The following is a 26,575-nucleotide window of genomic DNA, read 5'->3' as shown; positions in this document are numbered from 1 at the left end:
AAAATGAGTTTAATATACATTAATACAAATGTATAATGTGTTTAGAAATTTTAAAACAACCCCAAAGATTATATGCTTCATTATTAGAGCAATTACCGAAAAATTCAGTATTTTCGTAGGGGTTAGCCCATAGATTTGGAGAAAAATTCAAAAATATGAAAATCTGTTTTAATGCATAGTTGCATCCTTCACCAACATATGATGAAGGTCAAAGAGGTTTGGAACCTTTTTTGTCTCCGTTTTTCTAGAAAATAGCGATTTTATAGTGGTTAGTCCACCAATTTAGGGAGTATTATGAAGTTTTACTAAATTAATTGACAAAAAATTAAAACGATGCCCATGTACCATGAAAATGAGTTTAATATACATTAATACAAATGTAGAATGTGTTTAGAAATTTTAAAACAACCCCAAAGATCATATGCTTCATTATTAGAGCATTTACCGAAAAATTCAGTATTTTCGTAGGGGGTTAGCCCATAGATTTTGAGAAAAATTCAAAAATATGAAAATTCTGTTTTAATGCATAGTTGCATCCTTCACTAACATATGATGAAGGTCAAAGAGGTTTGGAACTTTTGTTGTCTCCATTTTCCTAGAAAATAGCGATTTTATAGTGGTTAGTCCACCAATTTAGGGAGTATTATGAAGTTTTACTAAATTAATTGACAAAAAATTAAAACGATGCCCATGTACCATGAAAATGAGTTTAATATACATTAATACAAATGTAGAATGTGTTTAGAAATTTTAAAACAACCCCAAAGATCATATGCTTCATTATTAGAGCATTTACCGAAAATTCAGTATTTTCGTAGGGGTTAGCCCATAGATTTTGAGAAAAATTCAAAAATATGAAAAATCTGTTTTAATGCATAGTTGCATCCTTCACCAACATATGATGAAGGTCAAAGAGGTTTGGAACCTTTTTGTCTCCGTTTTTCTAGAAAATAGCGATTTTATAGTGGTTAGTCCACCAATTTAGGGAGTATTATGAAGTTTTACTAAATTAATTGACAAAAAATTAAAACGATGCCCATGTACCATGAAAATGAGTTTAATATACATTAATACAAATGTAGAATGTGTTTAGAAATTTTAAAACAACCCCAAAGATCATATGCTTCATTATTAGAGCATTTACCGAAAAATTCAGTATTTTCGTAGGGGTTAGCCCATAGATTTTGAGAAAAATTCAAAAATATGAAAATCTGTTTTAATGCATAGTTGCATCCTTCACTAACATATGATGAAGGTCAAAGAGGTTTGGAACTTTGTTGTCTCCATTTTCCTAGAAAATAACGATTTTATAGTGGTTAGTCCACCAATTTAAGGAGTATTATGAAGTTTTATTAAATTAATTGACAAAAAATTAAAACGATGCCCATGTACCATGAAAATGAGTTTAATATACATTAATACAAATGTAGAATGTGTTTAGAAATTTTAAAACAACCCCAAAGATCATATGCTTCATTATTAGAGCATTTACCGAAAAATTCAGTATTTTCGTAGGGGTTAGCCCATAGATTTTGAGAAAAATTCAAAAATATGAAAAATCTGTTTTAATGCATAGTTGCATCCTTCACTAACATATGATGAAGGTCAAAGAGGTTTGGAACCTTTTTTGTCTCCGTTTTCTAGAAAATAGCGATTTTATAGTGGTTAGTCCACCAATTTAGGGAGTATTATGAAGTTTTACTAAATTAATTGACAAAAAATTAAAACGATGCCCATGTACCATGAAAATGAGTTTAATATACATTAATACAAATGTAGAATGTGTTTAGAAATTTTAAAACAACCCCAAAGATCATATGCTTCATTATTAGAGCATTTACCGAAAAATTCAGTATTTTCGTAGGGGTTAGCCCATAGATTTTGAGAAAAATTCAAAAATATGAAAATTCTGTTTTAATGCATAGTTGCATCCTTCACTAACACATGATGAAGGTCAAAGAGGTTTGGAACTTTTGTTGTCTCCATTTTCCTAGAAAATAACGATTTTATAGTGGTTAGTCCACCAATTTAAGGAATATTATGAAGTTTTATTAAATTAATTGACAAAAAATTAAAACGATGCCCATGTACCATGAAAATGAGTTTAATATACATTAATACAAATGTAGAATGTGTTTAGAAATTTTAAAACAACTCCAAAGATCATATGCTTCATTATTTGAGCAATTACCGAAAATTTAGTATTTTCGTAGGGGTTAACCCATAGATTTTGAGAAAAATTCAAAAATATGAAAAATCTGTTTTAATGCATAGTTGCATCCTTCACTAACATATGATGAAGGTCAAAGAGGTTTGGAACCTTTTTTGTCTCCGTTTTTCTAGAAAATAGCGATTTTATAGTGGTTAGTCCACCAATTTAGGGAGTATTATGAAGTTTTACTAAATTAATTGACAAAAAATTAAAACGATGCCCATGTACCATGAAAATGAGTTTAATATACATTAATACAAATGTAGAATGTGTTTAGAAATTTTAAAACAACCCCAAAGATCATATGCTTCATTATTAGAGCATTTACCGAAAAATTCAGTATTTTCGTAGGGGTTAGCCCATAGATTTTGAGAAAAATTCAAAAATATGAAAATCTGTTTTAATGCATAGTTGCATCCTTCACTAACATATGATGAAGGTCAAAGAGGTTTGGAACTTTGTTGTCTCTTTTCCTAGAAAATAGCGATTTTATAGTGGTTAGTCCACCAATTTAGGGAGTATTATGAAGTTTTACTAAATTAATTGACAAAAAATTAAAACGATGCCCATGTACCATGAAAATGAGTTTAATATACATTAATTCAAATGTAGAATGTGTTTAGAAATTTTAAAACAACCCCAAAGATCATATGCTTCATTATTATAGCATTTACCGAAAAATTCAGTATTTTCGTAGGGGTTAGCCCATAGATTTTGAGAAAAATTCAAAAATATGAAAATTCTGTTTTGATGCATATTTGCATCCTTCACTAACACATGATAAAGGCGAAAGAGGTTTGGAACTTTTGTTGTCTCCGTTTTTCTAGAGAATATCGATTTTATACTGGTTAGTCCCCCAATTTAGGGAGTATTATGAAGTTTTACTAAATTAAGTGACAAAAAATTAAAACGATGCCCATGTACCATGAAAATGAGTTTAATATACATTAATACAAATATAGAATGTGTTTAGAAATTTTAAAACAACCCAAAGATTATATGCTTCATTATTAGAGCATTTAAAGAAAAATTCAGTATTTTCCTAGGGGTTATCCCATAGATTTTGAGAAAAATTCAAAAATTTGAAAAATCTGTTTTAATGCATAGTTGCATCCTTCACTAACATATGATGAAGGTCAAAGAGGTTTGGAACCTTTTTGTCTCCGTTTTTCTAGAAAATAGCGATTTTATAGTGGTTAGTCCACCAATTTAGGGAGTATTATGAAGTTTTACTAAATTAATTGACAAAAAATTAAAACGATGCCCATGTACCATGAAAATGAGTTTAATATACATTAATACAAATGTAGAATGTGTTTAGAATTTTAAAAACAACCCCAAAGATTATATGCTTCATTATTACAGCATTTACCGAAAAATTTAGTATTTTCGTAAGGGTTAGCCCATAGATTTGGAGAAAAATTCAAAAATATGAAAATCTGTTTTAATGCATAGTTGCATCCTTCACTAACATATGATGAAGGTCAAAGAGGTTTGGAACTTTTGTTGTCTCTATTTCCCAAGAAAATAGCGATTTTATAGTGGTTAGTCCACCAATTTAGGGAGTATTATGAAGTTTTACTAAATTAATTGACAAAAAATTAAAACGATGCCCATGTACCATGAAAATGAGTTTAATATACATTAATACAAATGTAGAATGTGTTTAGAAATTTTAAAACAACCCCAAAGATCATATGCTTCATTATTAGAGCATTTACCGAAAAATTCAGTATTTTCGTAGGGGTTAGCCCATAGATTTTGAGAAAAATTCAAAAATATGAAAATTCTGTTTTGATGCATATTTGCATCCTTCACTAACACATGATAAAGGCAAAAGAGGTTTGGAACTTTTGTTGTCTCCGTTTTTCTAGAGAATATCGATTTTATACTGGTTAGTCCCCCAATTTAGGGAGTATTATGAAGTTTTACTAAATTAAGTGACAAAAAATTAAAACGATGCCCATGTACCATGAAAATGAGTTTAATATACATTAATACAAATGTAGAATGTGTTTAGAAATTTTAAAACAACCCAAAGATTATATGCTTCATTATTAGAGCATTTACAGAAAAATTCAGTATTTTCGTAGGGGTTAGCCCATAGATTTTGAGAAAAATTCAAAAATATGAAAAATCTGTTTTAATGCATAGTTGCATCCTTCACTAACATATGATGAAGGTCAAAGAGGTTTGGAACCTTTTTGTCTCCGTTTTTCTAGAAAATAGCGATTTTATAGTGGTTAGTCCACCAATTTAGGGAGTATTATGAAGTTTTACTAAATTAATTGACAAAAAATTAAAACGATGCCCATGTACCATGAAAATGAGTTTAATATACATTAATACAAATGTAGAATGTGTTTAGAAATTTTAAAACAACCCCAAAGATCATATGCTTCATTATTAGAGCATTTACCGAAAAATTCAGTATTTTCGTAGGGGTTAGCCCATAGATTTTGAGAAAAATTCAAAAATATGAAAATTCTGTTTTAATGCATAGTTGCATCCTTCCTAACATATGATGAAGGTCAAAGAGGTTTGGAACTTTTGTTGTCTCCGTTTCCCTAGAAAATAGCGATTTTATAGTGGTTAGTCCACCAATTTAGGGAGTATTATGAAGTTTTACTAAATTAATTGACAAAAAATTAAAACGATGCCCATGTACCATGAAAATGAGTTTAATATACATTAATACAAATGTAGAATGTGTTTAGAAATTTTAAAACAACCCCAAAGATCATATGCTTCATTATTAGAGCATTTACCGAAAAATTCAGTATTTTCGTAGGGGTTAGCCCATAGATTTTGAGAAAAATTCAAAAATATGAAAAATCTGTTTTAATGCATAGTTGCATCCTTCACTAACATATGATGAAGGTCAAAGAGGTTTGGAACCTTTTTTGTCTCCGTTTTCTAGAGAATAGCGATTTTATAGTGGTTAGTCCACCAATTTAGGGAGTATTATGAAGTTTTACTAAATTAATTGACAAAAAATTAAAACGATGCCCATGTACCATGAAAATGAGTTTAATATACATTAATACAAATGTAGAATGTGTTTAGAAATTTTAAAACAACCCCAAAGATCATATGCTTCATTATTAGAGCATTTACCGAAAAATTCAGTATTTTCGTAGGGGGTTAGCCCATAGATTTGAGAAAAATTCAAAAATATGAAAATTCTGTTTTAATGCATAGTTGCATCCTTCACTAACATATGATGAAGGTCAAAGAGGTTTGAAACTTTTGTTGTCTCCGTTTCCTAGAAAATAGCGATTTTATAGTGGTTAGTCCACCAATTTAGGGAGTATTATGAAGTTTTACTAAATTAATTGACAAAAAATTAAAACGATGCCCATGTACCATGAAAATGAGTTTAATATACATTAATACAAATGTAGAATGTGTTTAGAAATTTTAAAACAACCCCAAAGATCATATGCTTCATTATTAGAGCATTTACCGAAAAATTCAGTATTTTCGTAGGGGTTAGCCCATAGATTTTGAGAAAAATTCAAAAATATGAAAAATCTGTTTTAATGCATAGTTGCATCCTTCACTAACATATGATGAAGGTCAAAGAGGTTTGGAACCTTTTTGTCTCCGTTTTCTAGAGAATAGCGATTTTATAGTGGTTAGTCCACCAATTTAGGGAGTATTATGAAGTTTTACTAAATTAATTGACAAAAAATTAAAACGATGCCCATGTACCATGAAAATGAGTTTAATATACATTAATACAAATGTAGAATGTGTTTAGAAATTTTAAAACAACCCCAAAGATCATATGCTTCATTATTAGAGCATTTACCGAAAAATTCAGTATTTTCGTAGGGGTTAGCCCATAGATTTTGAGAAAATTCAAAAATATGAAAAATCTGTTTTAATGCATAGTTGCATCCTTCACCAACATATGATGAAGGTCAAAGAGGTTTGGAACCATTTTGTCTCCGTTTTTCTAGAGAATAGCGATTTTATAGTGGTTAGTCCACCAATTTAGGGAGTATTATGAAGTTTTACTAAATTAAGTGACAAAAAAATAAAACGATGCCCTTGTACCATGAAAATGAGTTTAATATACATTAATACAAATGTAGAATGTGTTTAGAAATTTTAAAACAACCCCAAAGATCATATGCTTCATTATTAGAGCATTTACCGAAAAATTCAGTATTTTCGTAGGGGTTAGCCCATAGATTTTGAGAAAAATTCAAAAATATGAAAAATCTGTTTTAATGCATAGTTGCATCCTTCACTAACATATGATGAAGGTCAAAGAGGTTTGGAACCTTTTTGTCTCCGTTTTTCTAGAGAATAGCGATTTTATAGTGGTTAGTCCACCAATTTAGGGAGTATTATGAAGTTTTACTAAATTAAGTGACAAAAATTAAAACGATGCCCTTGTACCATGAAAATGAGTTTAATATACATTAATACAAATGTAGAATGTGTTTAGAAATTTTAAAACAACCCCAAAGATTATATGCTTCATTACTAGAGCAATTACCGAAAAATTCAGTATTTTCGTAGGGCCCATAGATTTTGAGAAAAATTCAAAAATATGAAAATCTGTTTTAATGCATAGTTGCATCCTTCACCAACATATGATGAAGGTCAAAGAGGTTTGGAACCATTTTTGTCTCTGTTTTTCTAGAAAATAGCGATTTTATAGTGGTTAGTCCACCAATTTAGGGAGTATTATGAAGTTTTACTAAATTAATTGACAAAAAATTAAAACGATGCCCATGTACCATGAAAATGAGTTTAATATACATTAATACAAATGTAGAATGTGTTTAGAAATTTTAAAACAACCCCAAAGATCATATGCTTCATTATTAGAGCATTTACCGAAAAATTCAGTATTTTCGTAGGGGTTAACCCATAGATTTTGAGAAAAATTCAAAAATATGAAAAATCTGTTTTAATGCATAGTTGCATCCTTCACCAACATATGATGAAGGTCAAAGAGGTTTGGAACCATTTTTGTCTCCGTTTTTCTAGAGAATAGCGATTTTATAGTGGTTAGTCCACCAATTTAGGGAGTATTATGAAGTTTTACTAAATTAATTGACAAAAAATTAAAACGATGCCCATGTACCATGAAAATGAGTTTAATATACATTAATACAAATGTAGAATGTGTTTAGAAATTTTAAAACAACCCCAAAGATTATATGCTTCATTATTAGAGCATTTACCGAAAAATTCAGTATTTTCGTAGGGGTTAGCCCATAGATTTTGAGAAAAATTCAAAAATATGAAAATCTGTTTTAATGCATAGTTGCATCATTCACCAACATATGATGAAGGTCAAAGAGGTTTGGAACCATTTTTGTCTTTGTTTTTCTAGAAAATAGCGATTTTATAGTGGTTAGTCCACCAACATATGATGAAGGTCAAAGAGGTTTGGAACTTTTTTTGTCTCCCTTTCCCTAGAAAATAGCGATTTTATAGTGGTTAGTCCACCAATTTAGGGAGTATTATGAAGTTTTATTAAATTAATTGACAAAAATTAAAACGATGCCCATGTACCATGAAAATGAGTTTAATATACATTAATACAAATGTATAATGTGTTTAGAAATTTTAAAACAACCCCAAAGATCATATGCTTCATTATTAGCATTTACCGAAAAATTCAGTATTTTCGTAGGGGTTAGCCCATAGATTTGAGAGAAAATTCAAAAATATGAAAATTCTGTTTTAATGCATAGTTGCATCATTCACTAACATATGATGAAGGTCAAAGAGGTTTCGAACTTTTGTTGTCTCCATTTCCCAAAAAAATAGCGATTTTATAGTGGTTAGTCCACCAATTTAGGGAGTATTATGAAGTTTTACTAAATTAATTGACAAAAAAATAAAACGATGCCCATGTACCATGAAAATGAGTTTAATATACATTAATACAAATGTAGAATGTGTTTAGAAATTTTAAAACAACCCCAAAGATCATATGCTTCATTATTAGAGCATTTACCAAAAAATTCAGTATTTTCGTAGGGGTTCCCATAGATTTTGAGAAAAATTCAAAAATATAAAAATTCTGTTTTAATGCATACTTGCATCCTTCACTAACACATGATGAAGGTCAAAGAGGTTTGGAACTTTTGTTGTCTCCATTTCCCTAGAAAATAGCGATTTTATAGTGGTTAGTCCACCAATTTAGGAAGTATTATGAAGTTTTACTAAATTAATTGACAAAAAATTAAAACGATGCCCATGCACCATGAAAATGAGTTTAATATACATTAATACAAATGTATAATGTGTTTAGAAATTTTAAAACAACCCCAAAGATCATATGCTTCATTATTATAGCATTTACCGAAAAATTTAGTATTTTCGTAGGGGTTAGTTAGCACATATATTTTCAGAAAAATTCAAAAATATGAAATTTCTGTTTTAATGCATAGTTGCATCTTTCACTAACATATGATGAATGTCAAAGAGGTTTGGAACTTTTGTTATCTTCCTTTCCCTAGAAAACAACCCCAAAGATCATATGCTTCATTATTAGAGCATTTACTAAAAAATTCAGTATTTTCGTAGGGGTGTTAGCCCCTAGATTTTGAGAAAAAGTCAAAAATACGAGAAATATGTTTTAATGCATGGTTGCATCATTAACTAACATATGATGCATGTCAAAGAGGTTTGAAACCTCTTTTGTCTGAGTTTTTCTAGAGAATTGCAATTTTATAGTGGTTAGCCTACCAATTTAGGAGGTATTAAACAATTAAAACGATGCCCATATACCATAAAAATGAGTTTAATATACATTAATACAAATGTAGAATGTGTTTAGAAATTTAAAAACAACCCCAAAGATCATATGCTTCATTGAGCATTTACCGAAAAATTAGTATTTTTAGAGCAACCCAAAAATTTTAAGAAAAATTCAAAAATATTAAAATTCTATCTTAATGCATAGTTGCATCCTTAAATAACATATGATGAAGGTCAAAGAGGTTTGGAACTTTTGTTGTCTCCTTTTCCCTAGAAAATAGCGATTTTATAGTGGTTAGTCCACCAAATTAGGGAGTATTATGAAGTTTAACTAAATTAATTGACAAAAAATTAAAACGATGACCATGTACCATGAAAATGAGTTTAATATACATTAATACAAATGTAGAATGTGTTCAAAATTTTTAAAACAACCCCAAAGATTATATGCTTCATTATTAGAGCATTTACCGAAAAGTTCAGTATTTTCGTAGGGGTTAGCCCATAGATTTTGAGAAAAATTCAGAAATATGTAAATTCTGTTTTAATGCATAGTTGCATCCTTAAATAACATATGATGAAGTTCAAAGAGGTTTGGAACTTTTGTTGTCTCCCTTTTCACTAGAAAATAGTGATTTTATAGTGGTTAGTCCGCCTATATAGGGAGTATTATGAAGTTTTATTAAATTAATTGACAAAAAGATTAAAACGATGCCCATGTACCATGAAAATGAGTTTAATATACATTAATACAAATGTAGAATGTCTTTAAATTTTTTAAAACAACCCCAAATATTATATGCTTCATTATTAGAGCATTTACCGAAAAATCCAGTATTTTCGTAGGGGTTCATAGATTTTAAGAAATATTCAAAAATATGAAAATTCTGTTTTAATGCATAGTTGCATCCTTAAATAACATATGATGAAGATCAAAGAGGTTTGGAACTTTTGTTGTCTCCCTTTCCCTAGAAAATAGCGATTTTATAATGGTTAGTCCACCAATTTAGGGAGTATTATGAAGTTTTACTAAATTAATTGACAAAAAAATTAAAACGATGCACATATACCATGAAAATGAATTTAATATACATTAATACAAATGTAGAATGTGTTTAAAAATTTTAAAACAACCCCAAAGATCATATGCTTCATTATTAGAACATTTAACGAAAAATCCAGTATTTTCGTAGGGGTTAGCCCACAGATTTGGAGAAAAATTCAAAAATACGAAAAATCTGTTTTAATGCATAGTTGAATCCTTCACCAACATATGATGAAGGTCAAAGAGGTTTGGAACCATTTTTGTCTCCGTTTTTCTAGAGAATAGCGATTTTATAGTGGTTAGTCCCCCAATTTAGGGAGTATTATGAAGTTTTACTAAATTAAGTGACAAAAAATTAAAACGATGCCCTTGTACCATGAAAATGAGTTTAATATACATTAATACAAATTTAGAATGTGTTTAGAAATTTTAAAACAACCCCAAAGATCATATGCTTCATTATTAGAACATTTACCGAAAAATTCAGTATTTTCGTAGGGGTGTTAGCCCACAGATTTGGAGAAAAATTCAAAAATATGAAAAATTTGTTTTAATGCATAGTTGCATCCTTCACCAACATATGATGAAGGTCAAAGAGGTTTGGAACTTTTGTTGTCTCCTTTTCCCTAGAAAATAGCAATTTTATAGTGGTTAGTCCACCAATTTAGGGAGTATTATGAAGTTTTGCTAAATTAATTGACAAAAAATTAAAACGATGCCCACGTACCATGAAAATTATTAGGGGTTAACACATAGATTTTGAGAAAAATTCAAAAATATGAAATACTGTTTTTATGCATAATTGTCTCCTCCACTAACATATGATGAAGATTAAAGAGGTTTGGAATTTTTTTTGTCTCCGTTTCTCTAGAAAATAGCGATTTTATAGTGGTTAGTTCACCGATTTAGGAAGTATTATGAAGTTTTACTAAATTAATTCACAAAAAAATTAAAAAGATGTCCATGTACCATGGAAGAGAGTTTAATATATACTAGGTTAAGATCCGCGACTTGCGCGGGATGAACATTATATATATAAATTATTTTATATATTATATGTTTATAGCATATTAAGAAATAATAATTTTATATTGAATAATTAAAAAGTCATTATCTACTACATGTATAATTAAATTGGTGCGAACATATAAATAAATTTAATAAATCAAAAAAAAAAATTTCTATTTGATATGATGTATAATTAAATTTAAATGATAGTAACATATATATGGTATATGTTAATATTAATATTTATTAGATGATGCTTTTTGCTCATTTTTTTTATCATTTATATTTGTTAGAGCAAAAAGTCTAAATTAGTGATAACAAAATTTTCACCGTGAGAATAATGGTTCAAGTAATTTATAATATTTTAAAAAATTAAGTTGTCAATATTTTTTCAAATTTTTTATCAAAAAAATGTTCAAAGTAAATTTCAAAATTACGATATTTATGTATTTTTATATGGCATATAGTTTAATTTAAAATGATACATATATTTATATATCTTTTATTTTTGATACTTCTTAAATGAGACTTTCAACTTATATTATTTTTCAATTATTGGTATCATGTCATAACACAAGTTATAAATCATAGATCACAAAATCTGAATGTTAAACTTTTAACAGTTTTAGTAATTTATACTCGTTTTTAAAAATTCAAAATATAATATATAAATAATTTTTTTAATTTTTATTATATGGACACTATGATTCTTTAATTTATTTTAATAGCTTAAAATAAAACAAATATAATTATAATACACACTTATTTTTATCAAATCTTTATTATTCAAAATCATTAATTTTCATATATACTTTAGCCACATTAGGCAATTCCGTAATCTTATTTAAGGAAATAATGAATCACATTAATAATGTATTTATTGTAGTTTAATAAAAAGCTTATTATATATTTAAATGGATCAACATATTTCTCTAAAGATTCTAAGAATCATTCTATTGATGACATGTGGCTACAAAAAAATGTTGCAATGCTTCTCAAATAATATATAGGGGATTAATACAAATGTAGAATGTGTTTAGAAATTTTAAAACAACACTAATGATCATAGGTTTTAGTATATAAACATTTACCGAAAAACTCAATATTTTCATAGGGATTAGTTAACAACAGATTTTGAAAAAAATTCAAAAATTGAAAAATACTGTTTAATTGAATAGTTGCATCTTTCACCAGCATAATTAAATAATATGAATGAGAGTATCAAATAGGAACTTTTGATTCATTTAAGAAAAATATTATTAAAATCTTTATTAGAAACGTGAACCAGCAGGTACATACTTAACATTAAGACAAATGTTTTTGAAAATCTTAATAGAGTAAGCTGGGCTAGGATAGAAAAGAAAGAAGCAAGTATCAGAGTCTAGTGAATAGACTGCTCTGCAACAAGCTCTTGATAGCCTGCTGTAATCTTTGTCCGAGGCTAATCTCAACGCATCGAAACATCCTGGTACGAGATTTATATTTCCTGTCGGACAACGATCAACAGCTTCTGATTGTAGGAAAACCAATGCCGAGATCAGGGCTAACACCATAAACATCACGTTGGTTTGCTTTAGTTTCATTTTTTTTAAAGATTTTTTTTCAAAAACAAAAACAAAATTTGTTTGAAGGGGTTGGATTGTGTGGCGTTGAAATCGTCGTTTCGCTGAATATATAGGAAAAACAATTTGTATAGTGTAATAAAGAAAGTGTGACTGTAAGAAGTTTTGGAAAGTTTTATATACTTTTTCTTGGTAAAAGTATATACTTTTGGTTGACCATACGCATATTTGGACGTTACCGGTCAATTTGTATAATCAAACCTTGAATATAAAAAGTTCCATAGAAGTAGATATAATCCCATCTTTGAAGTAATAAAAAATCATAACGTAACACAAAAAAAGAATTTAATATCAAGAAATCAATAAAATGGATATCATCTCCGTCCTCGAATCAGTGCAGTACGAGGGTCTGTAGAGACCTGAGGCACATTTAAAAACTCGAGCCCTTAAATGTAATTAGTATAGTGGTGAAAGATACAATAATGAAAACTAGATTTTGATCCGCGCTTTGAAAGCGCGGGATTAGTTTTGTTAACAAATCTATTAATTTGTTTGTATGTTGGTTCACTAATATTTGGGTTTTGGTTTAGTTCCAGATTTTTTTTTTTGTTTTCGGTTTGGTTCCAGATTATTTTCGTTTTTTGGTACGGCTCCGGTTCAATTGTGATTTTTAATTTTTTTATTCAAGAAATAGAGAAACCGTTCAGTTATTTATGAATTTAGGTGTAGTTTCAGTTTGCTTATTTTAGTTTTCGGTTTAGTTCAGATAACAATATTACAAATCCAATACAGTTTTGACTTCAATTCGATTATGGATTGGTTTCTGGTTTTTTGGATAATTTTGAATAATTTTGGAATTCACATTTTGAAATTTTTAGGATAAATATCGGATAACTCGGATAAATTTGAATATTTTGAATAAAAATATTTGGGTGACTCGATCATATTGGGAAATTATGATAATTTCAAAAAAGGGTAATAGAGTTTTTTGGTAGTTCAGTTTATAAATAATATTTTTAGAATATTTGATAATTTTAAAATTAAATATAATTAACATTTTTAGGTATATAAACTATATTATGGATTTTCGGATACCCACTTGGTTTTCGATTTGGTCTGATTTTTTTTTGTTATCTATGAACAGTTCAGATATTTGTGAACATTGATTCGGATTTGGTTTTATTTTTTATTCTGTTTCAGTTTGCTTTTCGGTATGCCAATGCTTAAATATGTGTGTACAATATGTCTTGTATTTGATAATACATGATTTAAAATCTTTTTAATGACAGATTTTAAATCTTTATATAAACAAACTATTAAGATTGTTAACATACTAAACCTGTTGCAAAATTCATAGTTTTTGGACGACATAAAAATTTATAGTTATAAACATATAAATACTCACATATAAATATATATAGATGTGTGTGTGTGTGAGTATTTGTATGTTTATAATTATGACTTCTTATGTCGTTAAAAACTGATTTTTAATAAGATTTTCTTGATATAATATATGAATCAATATAATACTATGTAAAATATATTCTTATATATTGAAATTATTTTGTAAATAATAAGAATTTGGAAGGATATTCTTAAAGTTGTTATTTTATTGTTAAGTTTCCATAATCTTTGTTAAACAACATTCAAATTTTAATATTTAATATCTCAATCTAGATTTTCTCAAATTTAAAAAAAAAATATATTTGATTTACTCTTGTTTATTTTTAAAATATTTTCAAAATGGAAACAAATGTTTAAAAATTTGGCACAAAATCCGTGATTTCAAATTTTAAAATTCTAAATTTGTTTCTATCAACTAAACTAAATATGTTTAAATCAAAATTTGGAAATTTATTTTGTTTTTAAGTTTTGCTTTTTCGATATAAAAAGATTTGAAAAGTTAGATACATTGAGTTATGGAAAATATAGTATACAATAATATTTAATTCAAGTTAACATACACTATAGTTAATTACATACAATCAAAAATATGGTTCATACGTAAATCAAATAGAATATCAGGAAGATTACATATTTGTTGAATAACATAAAGTAATATTAAAATTACGTCCTTCGTTCAAGATTAAATGGGGAATATCGTTCAAACTTATTCCAAAATAAACATACGTTAGGTGACATTAGATAAATGTAAAATAAATATTAAATTAAAAAAGATTATGTAATCTATAATATAATGAGACAGTTCACTCACACAACAAGTCAGCATTTTGATGGGTCATACTTTTAAAAAAGTGTAAAAAAGTGTCAAACATATGGTTCGAACTCGGGTTACTGAGATATAAACACCAACATTTGTACCATTAAATTAAAGAATACTTTGTATATTGATGGCCGAAACTAATATATATTTATGAAGGTCGGAAACCTTTGCTTCTTCGGTTTTCTCTGTGCATATATATTTGAGTATATTAAGTCACATATATTCTTTTAAATTCAAACTGAAGTACAATTAGTTTTATTCTAGTTAAATCAAATCAAATTAGTTTTATTTATCGCTTAAATATGCATGTATTTTCATAAATAGTTTTAATAACTTGATATCTATTGATTTTTCAAAAATAATATTAGAAAATGAAATAATAGTTTTATTCTATTGATTTTTTTTAAAATAATAGTTTTATTCTATTGATTTTTTTAAAATAATAGTTTTATTCTATTGATTTTTTAAAAATAATATTGATTTTGTTTAAAATAACTTGATATCTGGTAATTCCCTCATCAACATTTTGGCCTTTAATTGGGTTTAAGTTTTCCTCGACCGTTCCTCTCCTTTAACATATAGTGGTATATATATATATCTCATCGATTTTTTTTTGTATAATAAATTTAAAATTAATGGAGATAACGATCTAGACATAGTTTCTTTGTTAGAGATATAGCTTTTAGTTAATTATTTTTTTTTGAAATTTTTTTGGTTTTTCTATTGAGCTAAGGGTTTCAGACTTTGTTTGCTTTTTCTTTTTGCATCCTACATAAGCAGAGAGGGCTTTATGTGTGAAAGTATCAAACATAGTTTCTGAAATTTATTAGTCTCTTCTCGAACCACGAAATCAAATTGATCAAACATGTGGAGTCAAAATCCAAGCTTCAGGTTTGAGATAGAGGAGTTATGGAAGAAGAAGAAGAAAGCTGATCGCATATTTTCTAAGATATTCGTTGCTGGCGGATGCGAATGGTAAAAAACAACAAGAATACTCTTTGAAAACCTTTCTCTTCTCCAAGATCTGATGTATTCGATTACACGTAGCAATTATTAACAGGGGTTAAATATTTGTTACAGGTACCTCGACGTTTATCCCAAGGGAAGGAAACTTGCTCATGAATCATGATCACTTGTCTGTGTATCTGCACGCTACAAAACCTAAATCATTGCGAATTGGATGGAAAAGGAATGTTAGTTTTTACTTCACCGTGTTGAATCATCGCAAGATAGAGCGCTGCAGATCTGAGAGTATGAAGTTCTATCCTTCCAGTTCCATGTTTGGCTCTTTTTTTTTTTCAACTGTTATTATTGATTTTTGTTTGGAATATACAAACCAATATATGAACTAGAGAGCTAGGTTTAGTGTATACATATAGATTTTAGAAGTGTATAGTGAAGATTAGTTTATGTGCAGATCGACAGTAAACAAGTAAGAATTAATGTTTGAATTTTCAAAAGTAAAAAAAACTATATACGTAGATAAACATGTGGTTGATGTTTTTTTATTTTCACAGTTGTGGAAAGCAAAGTGTTGGACGCTGAGGATTCATCATGGGGCTTCCTAAAGGCATTTCGTCGTAGCCAGCTTAAGGAGAAATGGTTTATGGGAAAAGACAGTCTCAGCATTGAAGTCTACATTATATAATTGAAGCTGTGGACGGAGAAAGCGAAGATGTATCAGAGAAAGAGACTGCGGATATCAACGGTTTTCAGGTTTCTGCTTCTCATGTAAGTTACAAGAATCTGCTTTTTGTATAAAAAAACTTTGCATGCGTTGTAGGGTTGCTTCATGACGTATAGATTTAGGTTCCTTCTTTGAGTAACATAAACATAAGTCTCCTTTGCAGGTTGCTTTAGTGAAGAAGATATTCGCAGTCTCGCAGAGCATCCAGACATTGCATTAGGTTTCAAACCAAAGAGCCAAGTGGTGAAGACAGCATACATGAATGTCCTTCTTGGCCTCATCAATACACTAAATAAGCCTTCAGAGAGTCACTTAGAGGCTGAGCTAGTCATCTCTCACAGCGAATTGAGTGAGCTGGAAGAAGTGGGTTTCAAGATTGACTGGTTGAAGTCAAAGCTTGAGAACAATTTCTTGGAGAGGAAGAAGGATGATGCTGATGGTTCGAGGGTCCAACAACTTGAGGAACGTGTGAAGAATCTTGAGGATGTTTCCTTGGAGAAGAAGAAAGCAGATGAGGCTTATGGGTTTAGAGTCCAACAATTCGAGGAAAGCGTCAAGAAGCTAGAAATGATGGTGTCTGTTCTCAAAGCGAAACTGGACCAGGAGAAGGCCAAATCTGATTCTGATGATTTTTTGTTGCTCTAACGAGGCAGCTTGATGTAACAATCTAGTTGTTTGTTTATTAAGAAGACACTGCAATGGTTTTGTTTTGTGTGTTTTTTCTTGCTTTCTGAATCCTAAGCTACGATAACATAATCTCATATATTCCTGACCTGCGGCTTAGCTTGATCCAAATTTTTAATAATATTGTAACAAAAATTCTATAAGTTCTGGTTCGCGTCTAACTCTGGTAGTTTATTCACAACATGCTTTTTGCTGAAAAAGAAAAAAAACTGTATTTACCAATATGTTTCTTTCCTAAATAAGAATGGACTGGTTCTGCAATCAGTTCCCAAGATGGGGTTATTCAAAAAGGTTGCCGCTTAGCAACTTAAGGAAGAAGAGTTTCTGGATAATTACAAACTGAGTAAAAGTGATTGAAATTGTTCATGAAGGAGAAGTAACTGAGAGGGAGATGTTAGGTTTCAATGCTAACTGAGAAAGATATGTTAGAGCATGATTAATGGAAGTTTTTAGGGTGGAGTTCTTAGTTTTTTTAATTAAAGTTAAGAGACGGTTTTTTATATTATGCTAAGAACCCCATCCTAAGAACTCCATTAATCATGCTTAAGTTTCTATTACGAACTAACTAGGTGTTTTGCCTGCATATGCGGGCATAATCTTTTATGAATACTTAGTAGTTTATCTCTTATTAATCTAAAACAATAACAAAGTTATTATTTATCTTTTTTAATCAAACATCAAAGTATTTATATATGTCAAATATTTTTCATCAAAATATATACTTATTATTGTGTTAAATTTTTAAAACACTCATATCTTAGAAATAGTTTAGAAAATATTTTTATATAAATGTTTTTGCTTGACTAATATTTAATTATAAATTGTTTGTATCTTAATTTTTAACTTTTATAATAAAATGTTGTTTTTAGATAGCAACAAAAGATATATAAAATTATCTTATTTTTAAATATGTTTTTGATAATTTTATTATTTAATTTCACAATCAATTATTTAATATTTAATATAACATATAAGTTTAACATTATTAAAATAAATTTCGTTTTTAATTACATATAAAATTTATTAAGGGTATTATTTAAATTAATAAATTATTGAATCAGTTAAAAACTAATAATAAATCAGTGATTTAGATAAAACCTAATAAAAGCATGACAAATAAAAAAATTAACTAAAATTATAGATAAGATGACAAATCAGCAAATTCACTTCTCGACAAACATGTTAATAATTTTATTAATAAAAATAATCTAAAAGCGCAGATCAAAATTTAGTGTTTAATTATATTGTAACAAATATTCTATAAGTTCTGATTTGATCCAAAAATTCTACAAGTTTTGGTTTATTCACAACATGATTATTCACAGCAATGTAGTAATTAGTTAATTACCCTATACTAGAATTCAATTGAATTCTTCTGGTAATTCCCTCATCAACATTTTTTTGTATAATAAATTTTAAATTAATGGATATATAGAAATAATAAATAAAAACAAAGATAAAGATCTAGAAATAGTTTCTTTATTTATAGATATATCTTTTAGTTAATTATTTTTTGAAGAAGACTTTGGTTTTCCTATTGAGCTAAGGGTTTGATCAGACTTTGTTGCTTTATCTTTTGCCTCCTATATAATAAGCAAAGAGGGCTTCATGTGTGAAAGTCTCAAACATAGTTTCTGAGAGTTATTAGTCTCTTCTCGAACTCTTGAAATCAAATTGATCAAACATGTGGAGTCAAAATCCAAGCTTCAGGTTAGAGATAGACAATTTCTCGAAGAAGAAAGATGACATATTGTCAAAGGTATTCTGTAACGGTCCGGTTCCTGGCCCATAAAATTTCCCAAAGAATATGGGCTTCTCTACGGCCCATTTGGCAAAACCCTAGGGCTTCCCCTCCCCTTTCCTATAAAAAGAGATGTAGTCTCCCTTTTTGCCTCATCACAAATCTGAAGCGAAGCTCTGCAGAGAATTCCCGGAGGCCGAAAACCCTAGCCGTCGAGCTCTCTCCCCTTCTCTCCTGCGCCGCCTCTCTCTCTTCTCTCTCTCCCGCGCGTCGCTCTCTCTCTCTCTCTCTCTCTCTCCTCGCCGTCACCCTCTCTCTCTCCTCGCAGTCGCACGCTCTCTCTCTCTCTCCCTCTCGCCGTCGCCGTGAAGTGGTGGTGCTGACCAGATCTCAATCTCCTCAAATCCTCGTTTCCAGATCCAGATCCAGATCTAAGACTAAGGTGGAGTGTCTCGAACCCAACCTTCTTTCATGATTCTGTATACTCCTATATGTTGGAGTTAGGTTTGATTAGACCCTGATTGGGAGTTAGGTTGATAGGACATGGTATTGCTAGGATGATAGATGAATGGATCATGATGCATAAGAACCCTCATACTGATAAATAGGACTTGATGAACTGAATTGAATTGTTGTGGTGATGATTGATTGGTAGTTGATTCTTGTATGTTTGGATGTGTTGTCCCATGTGTTGTTGTGATTGAAGTTAGGATGCTAGAGAGAAATAAATGCTAGGACGATAGATGAGTAATGATTATAAAAGTTATTGAAGTAGGACTTGAATGCGATGTGTATTGTGTGTGACACCGATAACGGGTGGCGTCTAGTGATTGAGTCCCAAGTACAAGTATGAATGAAAAAGGAAAGTAAATGAGAATGGGAAGGGATAAGTGAAAATGATAAGGAAGTGAAAGGATAAGTAAAAGTATGAGAGAATGATGTTAAGGTTAAGCATGGGTGGGAAAGCATATAGAGAGTCTAAGGAAAGTATGTGGGGTAGTAGTCCACGCTAGGTATCCATAGGAGATGTGGCCAATCCACAAGAATATGGAAGCACCCATAGGAGATGTGGCCAATCCACAAGAATATGGGGTAGAAGCCTAGTTGGGGCTACCCACTGATGAAAAGGATGAAAAGATGAAAAGGATGTGCATTGTAGGGTCTTTAGCTCATGGTCGGGTAACGGGGAGTTAAAGGTGTCATAGGATCGAGTCGGACTGGTAAGAGGAGTCGTTTAAGTCTAGGGTTAGACGTGTGTGGCAATGAGTGAGATCATTGTATTGATTGATCACTAGGTTGTTAGAAATGAATGGAAGTGAATGTGGAAATTACAGATGACGATAGGAAATGATAAAAATGCATTAACTGATTGTAGTGGGTAGTCAGTCCTAGTTCCCGCATAGAGTAGTATAGAGTGTCATGTGGGCAGGCTGGTCTAGAACCACTTCACTGAGTAACTTGTTGCTCACCCTTCCATTTCCATTTTTTTCCCTGTGCGCAGGACTGTAAGTAGAAGTATATGGATGTGGGTGTGACGGTATTTCAAAGAAGGTTATGCGCTCGTCTCTCGGGACCAGTAACGAGACACGTAGGGTTGTCTAAATGAGTAGACACGTGTCCTTAACGCCCCTTCGATAACCCCGGTCGGACGCCGGGGGATCGGGCTGTTACATATTCGTTGCTGGCGGGTGCGAATGGTAAAACAACAAGAAGACTCTTTAAAACCTTTTCTCTTCTCTAAGATTTGATGTATTCGATTATATACGTAGCACTTATTAACAAGGGTTTAATAATATTTGTAACAGGTTTCTCTACGTTTATCCCAAGGGCGATCTTCACGCTGATAATCACTTGTCTGTGTACCTGCGCGTTGCAAACCCTAAATCATTGCAAATTGGATGGAAAAGGAATGTTAGCTTTTACTTCGTCGTGTTGAATCATCGCAATAAAGAGCGCTGCATATATCTGCCAGTAATGAAGTTTTATCCTTCCAGTTCCATGCTTTGACTCTTTTTTTTCAACTGTCTTTCCTGATATTTTTTTTTGGAATATACAAACCAATATGTGAACTCGAGAGCTAGGTTTAGTGTATAGATTTCAAGAAGTGTATAGTGAAGATTTTTTTTTATGTGTGCGCAGATCGATGGTAAACACGTAGGAATGTTGTTGATGCAAAATTGATGAATAATTTCTTTTTTTTTGCAGATGTAGAAAGTAAAGTTTTTGACGCTGAGAACCCAGCATGGGGCTTCCCGAAGTTATTTCCCCTTAGCCAACTTAAGGAGGAATGCTTTATGGGGAAGGAAAGTGTCATCATTGACGTCTGCGTTAATGTGATTGAAGCTGTGGACGGAGAAAGCAAATATGTACCAGAGAAAGAGACTATGGATATCAACGGTTTTCAGGTTTCTGCTTCTCTTGTAAGTTACAAGAAACTGTTTTTCTTTGGTATAAACAACTTTGCATGCGTTGTAGGGTTGCTTCATGACGTATATATTTAGATGGATTGACTGTTTGAAGTCGAAGCTTGAGGATGTTTCCTTGGAGAAGAAGAAATCAGATGATGCTGATGGGTCTAGAGTCCAACAACTTGAGGAGAGCGTCGAGAATCTTGAGACGATGGTGTCTGATCTCAAAGCGAAACTGGACGAGGAGAAGGCCAAATCTTCTTCTGATGAATTTTTGTTGGTCTAACGAGGCAGCTTGATGTAATAATCTAGTTGTTAGTTTATTAAGAAGACTCTAAAATGGTTTGTTTTGTGTTTTTTTTTTCTTGCTTCTCAATCCCAAGATACGATAACATCTCATATATCTATGATTGGCGGCCTAACTGGATCCGAGCTTTTAATCATATTGTAACAAAAATTCTATAAGTTCTGATTTGATCTAAAAATTCTACAAGTTTTGGTTTATTCGCGTCTAACTCTGGTAGTTATTCACAACAAACTTATTCACAGCATTCATGAATTTACTCGTCGGCCTCACTGATTCACTAAACAAGCGTCCACAGAGTGTCTCGGCGAGTGAGCTTAGCTCAGCGAACTTACATAATAAGGCTTCAAACTAGATTGGTGACGGATCTCAAAGTTGAAAAAGGAGAAGGCCAAATCTTGCGTGTTGGTAAATTTTTGTTGGTCGACATGGTTGCTTGATGTAAATAACAAGTTGTTAGTTTATAGATTTTCTTGAAAGACACTACTATTTCTTCCTTTCTTTCCTGCTTTTTCTTGCTTATCTAGAGATTTGGCTTCTAAATAAAACGACATGGTTATGTCAATGGTTTTATTCTCTGTATCTGAATCACTTGTAGACGTTTTCGTTGGATCATGTTTTAGGTTAATGCCCAGATCATCAATGTGAGATGTTCCTCCTCTGTTTGGTCTAATCTTGATTCCAATCCTGAGAAACAATCTCGAGCTCTCTTCATGGCATCCAAAGCGGAATAGTTGGCAGGAAACAAACAGGTTTCTGCCGCAGGAGTTGAGACCACCCTGATCAGTATCTAAATCTTGTGTTTTAATTGGTCGTGAAATTTCTTAAAAATTAATATTCTTTTTTTTTTTAATGCTGATTTATTATGATATTACAATTAAGAGAAAGATTACATAGACAATCCGACAATCGACAATACTACCTGTCTTATAAAAATCTACGTCTAACTGCATCACCTGAGCCGTCTACGAAGATTATGCATGACCGAATTTACTTGCACCATGTTGAAGATCTCTTGTAAGCTTTTTCTCTGTAGCCTCCATAATTGTTTAATAAATCGCTTTCTCCAGGAATTGAAATCTGGATCTGCTGGTGGAAGCACCTAGCCTATTGGTTAAGGCTTAAAAGCTTCTACACCCAGGTCTGGGTTTCGAATCCCAGACTGTGCAATTTATTGCAGATTACAGGAAATTCATGTTTCAAGTCCCGGAGAAAGCGGTTTATTAAACAATTATGCAGACTACAGAGGAAAGGCTTGCAAGGGATCTTCAACATGGTGCAAGTAAATCTGGCCAGGCGTAGATCTTCATAGGACGGCTCAGGTGATGCAGTTAGGCGTAGGTCTTCATAAGACAAGTAATAGTGTCGGTTGTCGAATCGTCTATGTAATCTTTCCTATATCATAATTGTAATATCGTAATAAATGAGCATTAAAAAAACAGTTTTTTTTAGGATTATGGAAAGTTTCTTAATGATAACTATAATGGAAAAACACTAAAGAAATTACATTTTAGTTGTTTACAAAAAAAAATTACATTTAGTCTTATCATAAAAAGAGAGAATATTTTGCTAGGGTTTTGAAGAAGTTTTCCTTTCTTCTTTCTGCGTCCTCTATAAATAAAAGATTTTTTATGCGTGGAAGTATCTTCATACAAAGTTTCTCAAAAAAATCGTCTTTGCTCGAAATAGCAAAATCTACCAGATTTCTTTTGGATCAACTATGTGGGATCAAAAACCTAGTTTCACGCTTGAGATAGGTAACTTTTCGAACAAGGAAGCTGTCATAGCGTCGAATGTATTCGAGGCTGGCGGATGCGAATGGTAAAACAAAGAAGAATCTAAACTTAAACTTTACTTGTTAAAGTCTCTCTATCTTTTTGTTCTCGGAGATTGATTATTTGATAATTTTGTACCATCTTTGTTTTATACTTTCTTTCACTCTTTCAGGTATGTTTCAGTTCATCCAAAGGGAGTTTCTGGTCGTTTTAATGGTCACTTGTGTTTGTTCCTCAACGTTGCAAATCGTAAATCCTTGCGAACTGGATGGCGAAGAAGTGTTAAATTTTGTTTCCTTGTGCTGAATGAGTCCAGCAAAGAGCTCTATAGATCACCAGGTAATGGAGTTACATCTTTCCCTGTTTGACTCTTTTCCTTTAATTCTTTTTGTTTTGAAATTTCATGTGTTTGGAGTTTACAAACGTGTAGCACTAAGAGACTAGAGAGCCCCTCTTGGATATATATGAATTGAGAGGTCTGCTGAGAAAGTAGTGTTGATAGTTTATTTCAGCAAAGAGATGCAAACTGATTGGATATCCCACAAACTCATGTTTGAATCTTGAAGAGGTAGCAACTATACATAAGCATGTGAACTAAACTTTTTGTCTTTTTGTAGTTGAAATGGCAAGCAGCTTGTTTTGCGCTTGGAATCCAACATGGGGTATCCGAAAGATCTTGCCTCTAAGCATGTTTCAAGAAAAAGGGTTTTTGGAGAAGGACGTACTCATCATTGAAGTCTACATCAAAGTTGTTGAAGCTTTTGATGGAGAAGAAGGAGATTTTGATGGAGAAGGCGGAGATATCACTGGTTTTCAAGTTTTTGCTGATTATGTAATGTCTCTTCTTTTTTGTTTTTTTTTTTATAAAACATTTTATATTACTGAGCAACGGATAACACCTTTTCTTGGCAGGTTGCTTCGGTGAAAAAGATATTCGAAGAGCAGGTCTTGAAGACAGATTACAAGAATGCTCTAAGCAAAGCTTGCAGCAAGTTGAGTGAGCTGGTGGAAGTAGGATTCAAGCTGGACTGGTTGAAGTCAAAGTTTGATGAACTTTCCTTCAAGAGGAAGAACGCAGACGGTGTTGATGATGAGTCTTTGGTCCAACAACTAGAGGAACGTATCAAGAATCTTGAACTAATGGTATCAGGCTTCGAGAAAGACTGTTTGAAGTCAAAGCTCGAGGAGAGCATCAAGAATCCTGAGATGATGGAACTAGGGTTTAAACTGGACAGTTTGACCTCGAAGCTTGAAGAGGTTTCCTTGGAGAAGAAGAAATCATATGATGCTGATGAGTCTTTGGTTCAACAACAAGAGGAACGCATCAAGAATCTTGAACTAATGGTATCAGGCTTCAAGAAGGACTGTTTAAAGTCAAAGCTTGAGGAGGAGATCTCCTTGGAGAAGAAGAAATCACTTGCTGCTGATGGGTATCGTTTCCAAGAACTTGAAGAAAGCGTCAAGAATCTTGAACTGATGGAATCAGGCTTCAAGAAGGACTTTTTGAAGTCGATCCTTGAGGAGATCTCCTTGGAGCTGAAGAAGTCATATGATGCTGATGAGTCTCGTGTCCAAAAACTTGAAGAAAGCGTCAAGAATCTTGAGTTGATGGAATTAGGGCTTAAACTGGACAGTGTCAAGTCAAAGCTTGAGGAGCTTTCCTTGGAGAAGAAGAAAGCCTATGATGCTTCTGAGTCTCGTGTCCAAAAACTTGAAGAAAGCGTCAAGAAGCTTGAGCTGATGGAATTAGGGCTTAACCTGGACAGTTTCAAGTCCAAGCTTGAGGAAATTTCCTTGGAGAAGAAGATAGCATATGATGCTGATGAGTCTCGAACCCAAATACTCGAGGGACGCATCAAGACCATTGAGCTAATGGAAACAGGCTATAAACTGGACAGTTTGAAGTCGAAGCTTGAGGATATTGCCTTGGAGAGGAAGAAATCATGTGATGCTAGTGAGTCTCGAGCCCAACAACTCGAGGAACGCATCAAGAATATTGAGCTACTGGATTTACGACTCTTTATCAACTGTTTGAGTTCAAAGCTTGGTAATACTGATGATGAGTTCCAACAACTCGAGGAGCGCGTCAAGGATCTTGAGGTGATGAAAGTGGGATCTAAGCTGGATTGTTTGAACACAAAGATTGAGGAAAACGTCAAGAATACTGAGCTGATGGTGTCGTGTATCAAAGTTGAACTAGACAAGAAGAAGGACAAATCTACTGCTGACGGATTTTTGTTGGTCAACTAGGCTTAGCTTGATGTAGAGACTAGTCTAGAGAGCATGTTTACGTCGGCTTTTAAATAAAGCGACATGGTTACGTCGATTGTTTCATTCTCTGTATCTGAATCACTTACGTTTTCGTTGGATCATGTTTTAGGTTAATGTGTTCCTTCTTAGTGTAATCTTGATTACAATCGTGAGAAACAATCTCTTGCTCTAAATCTTTATCTCAATAAGTTAATCTCACCATCAATATGGAAGGGGCACATGGATGTAACGTGACTACACAAACAACACTTTATCTTTATTTATGCCGATGTCAAAACAGGATGTGGCTAGTAATCGGCTCTTTTAGACCGTGCTACCCTAACAACTAAGTGGTATCCAAAGCTGACTCTTTGGCAGGAAATAACAGTAGCGGAGCTATAAATTTTATTCAACCGGGTCAATTTTATATAAAATATTAGTTGTAGAAATAACACCAAAACATTAATATGAAAATATTTATAGATTATTGTTTTATAATTTTTTTTACAAATAAAACGTATTTACTATTGTTGAGACAAATTTTATAATTTTTTTAGAATTAACATGTATAAATATTATTTATTGACTTTTTAATAATTTATTATTTTATCCAATTTTTACTTGTGTAAAATCTGAATTACTAGATAGTTGTTTTAATATATTTTAAAATATAAAACTATAATAATTCATCTAAAAGACAAGTACATAACATCAGTTTTAATTATATGACGTTACCATCTCTTAAATTTTTAGTATGTTCAACAATTTAAACAAGGAAAATGAAAACATATAAATGATATTTTACTTTAGTTATAAACATATTTTGAGGGGTGATTGATTGGGTTGTATGAAGTGACTTTAGCTTTAATTTTTATCTACAGCTTTAGATATTATCAATCATATTTTATCTTGGTTTTTAAAACTACAACCAAAAAATTAAAGG

At 31.3% G+C, this 26,575-nt stretch overlaps 3 protein-coding genes across 3 annotated transcripts; 2 read left to right on the top strand and 1 right to left on the bottom strand.

Moving 5' to 3' along the window:
* Window positions 1-12,099: 12,099 nt before the first annotated feature.
* LOC125609235 lies at window positions 12,100-13,756 on the bottom strand. The gene has a single exon (XM_048780384.1). The coding sequence runs from the start codon at window positions 12,578-12,580 to the stop codon at window positions 12,269-12,271; it is 312 nt and encodes a 103-aa protein (XP_048636341.1). The 5' UTR covers window positions 12,581-13,756; the 3' UTR covers window positions 12,100-12,268.
* LOC106453318 (MATH domain and coiled-coil domain-containing protein At2g42465-like) lies at window positions 12,927-17,115 on the top strand. The gene is made up of 3 exons (XM_048781098.1): window positions 12,927-12,966; window positions 16,301-16,402; window positions 16,634-17,115. Exons 1-3 carry the CDS (start codon window positions 12,927-12,929, stop codon window positions 17,113-17,115), a joined length of 624 nt encoding a protein of 207 aa, XP_048637055.1.
* Window positions 17,116-23,177: 6,062 nt separating this feature from the next.
* LOC106454485 (MATH domain and coiled-coil domain-containing protein At2g42480-like) lies at window positions 23,178-26,436 on the top strand. The gene is made up of 5 exons (XM_048781097.1): window positions 23,178-23,428; window positions 23,555-23,744; window positions 23,900-23,933; window positions 24,000-24,214; window positions 24,295-26,436. Exons 1-5 carry the CDS (start codon window positions 23,328-23,330, stop codon window positions 25,630-25,632), a joined length of 1,878 nt encoding a protein of 625 aa, XP_048637054.1. The 5' UTR covers window positions 23,178-23,327; the 3' UTR covers window positions 25,633-26,436.
* Window positions 26,437-26,575: the final 139 nt, after the last annotated feature.

Source organism: Brassica napus, chromosome A5, assembly GCF_020379485.1.
Source record: "Brassica napus cultivar Da-Ae chromosome A5, Da-Ae, whole genome shotgun sequence".
Taxonomy (NCBI): domain Eukaryota; kingdom Viridiplantae; phylum Streptophyta; class Magnoliopsida; order Brassicales; family Brassicaceae; genus Brassica; species Brassica napus.
This window is presented reverse-complemented; position numbering and strand designations above follow the sequence as displayed.

Coding starts and splice junctions, on each gene's coding strand:
- LOC125609235 (XM_048780384.1), bottom strand. CDS start 12,580: ATGAAACTAAAGCAAACCAACGTGATGTTTATGGTGTTAGCCCTGATC.
- LOC106453318 (XM_048781098.1), top strand. CDS start 12,927: ATGGATATCATCTCCGTCCTCGAATCAGTGCAGTACGAGG. Junction 12,967..16,300: donor CGAATCAGTGCAGTACGAGG/GTCTGTAGAGAC, acceptor TTATTTTCACAG/TTGTGGAAAGCAAAGTGTTG. Junction 16,403..16,633: donor ATGGTTTATGGGAAAAGACA/GTCTCAGCATTG, acceptor TCTCCTTTGCAG/GTTGCTTTAGTGAAGAAGAT.
- LOC106454485 (XM_048781097.1), top strand. CDS start 23,328: ATGTGGGATCAAAAACCTAGTTTCACGCTTGAGATAGGTAACTTTTCG. Junction 23,429..23,554: donor GAGGCTGGCGGATGCGAATG/GTAAAACAAAGA, acceptor TCACTCTTTCAG/GTATGTTTCAGTTCATCCAA. Junction 23,745..23,899: donor ATGGAGTTACATCTTTCCCT/GTTTGACTCTTT, acceptor ATTTCAGCAAAG/AGATGCAAACTGATTGGATA.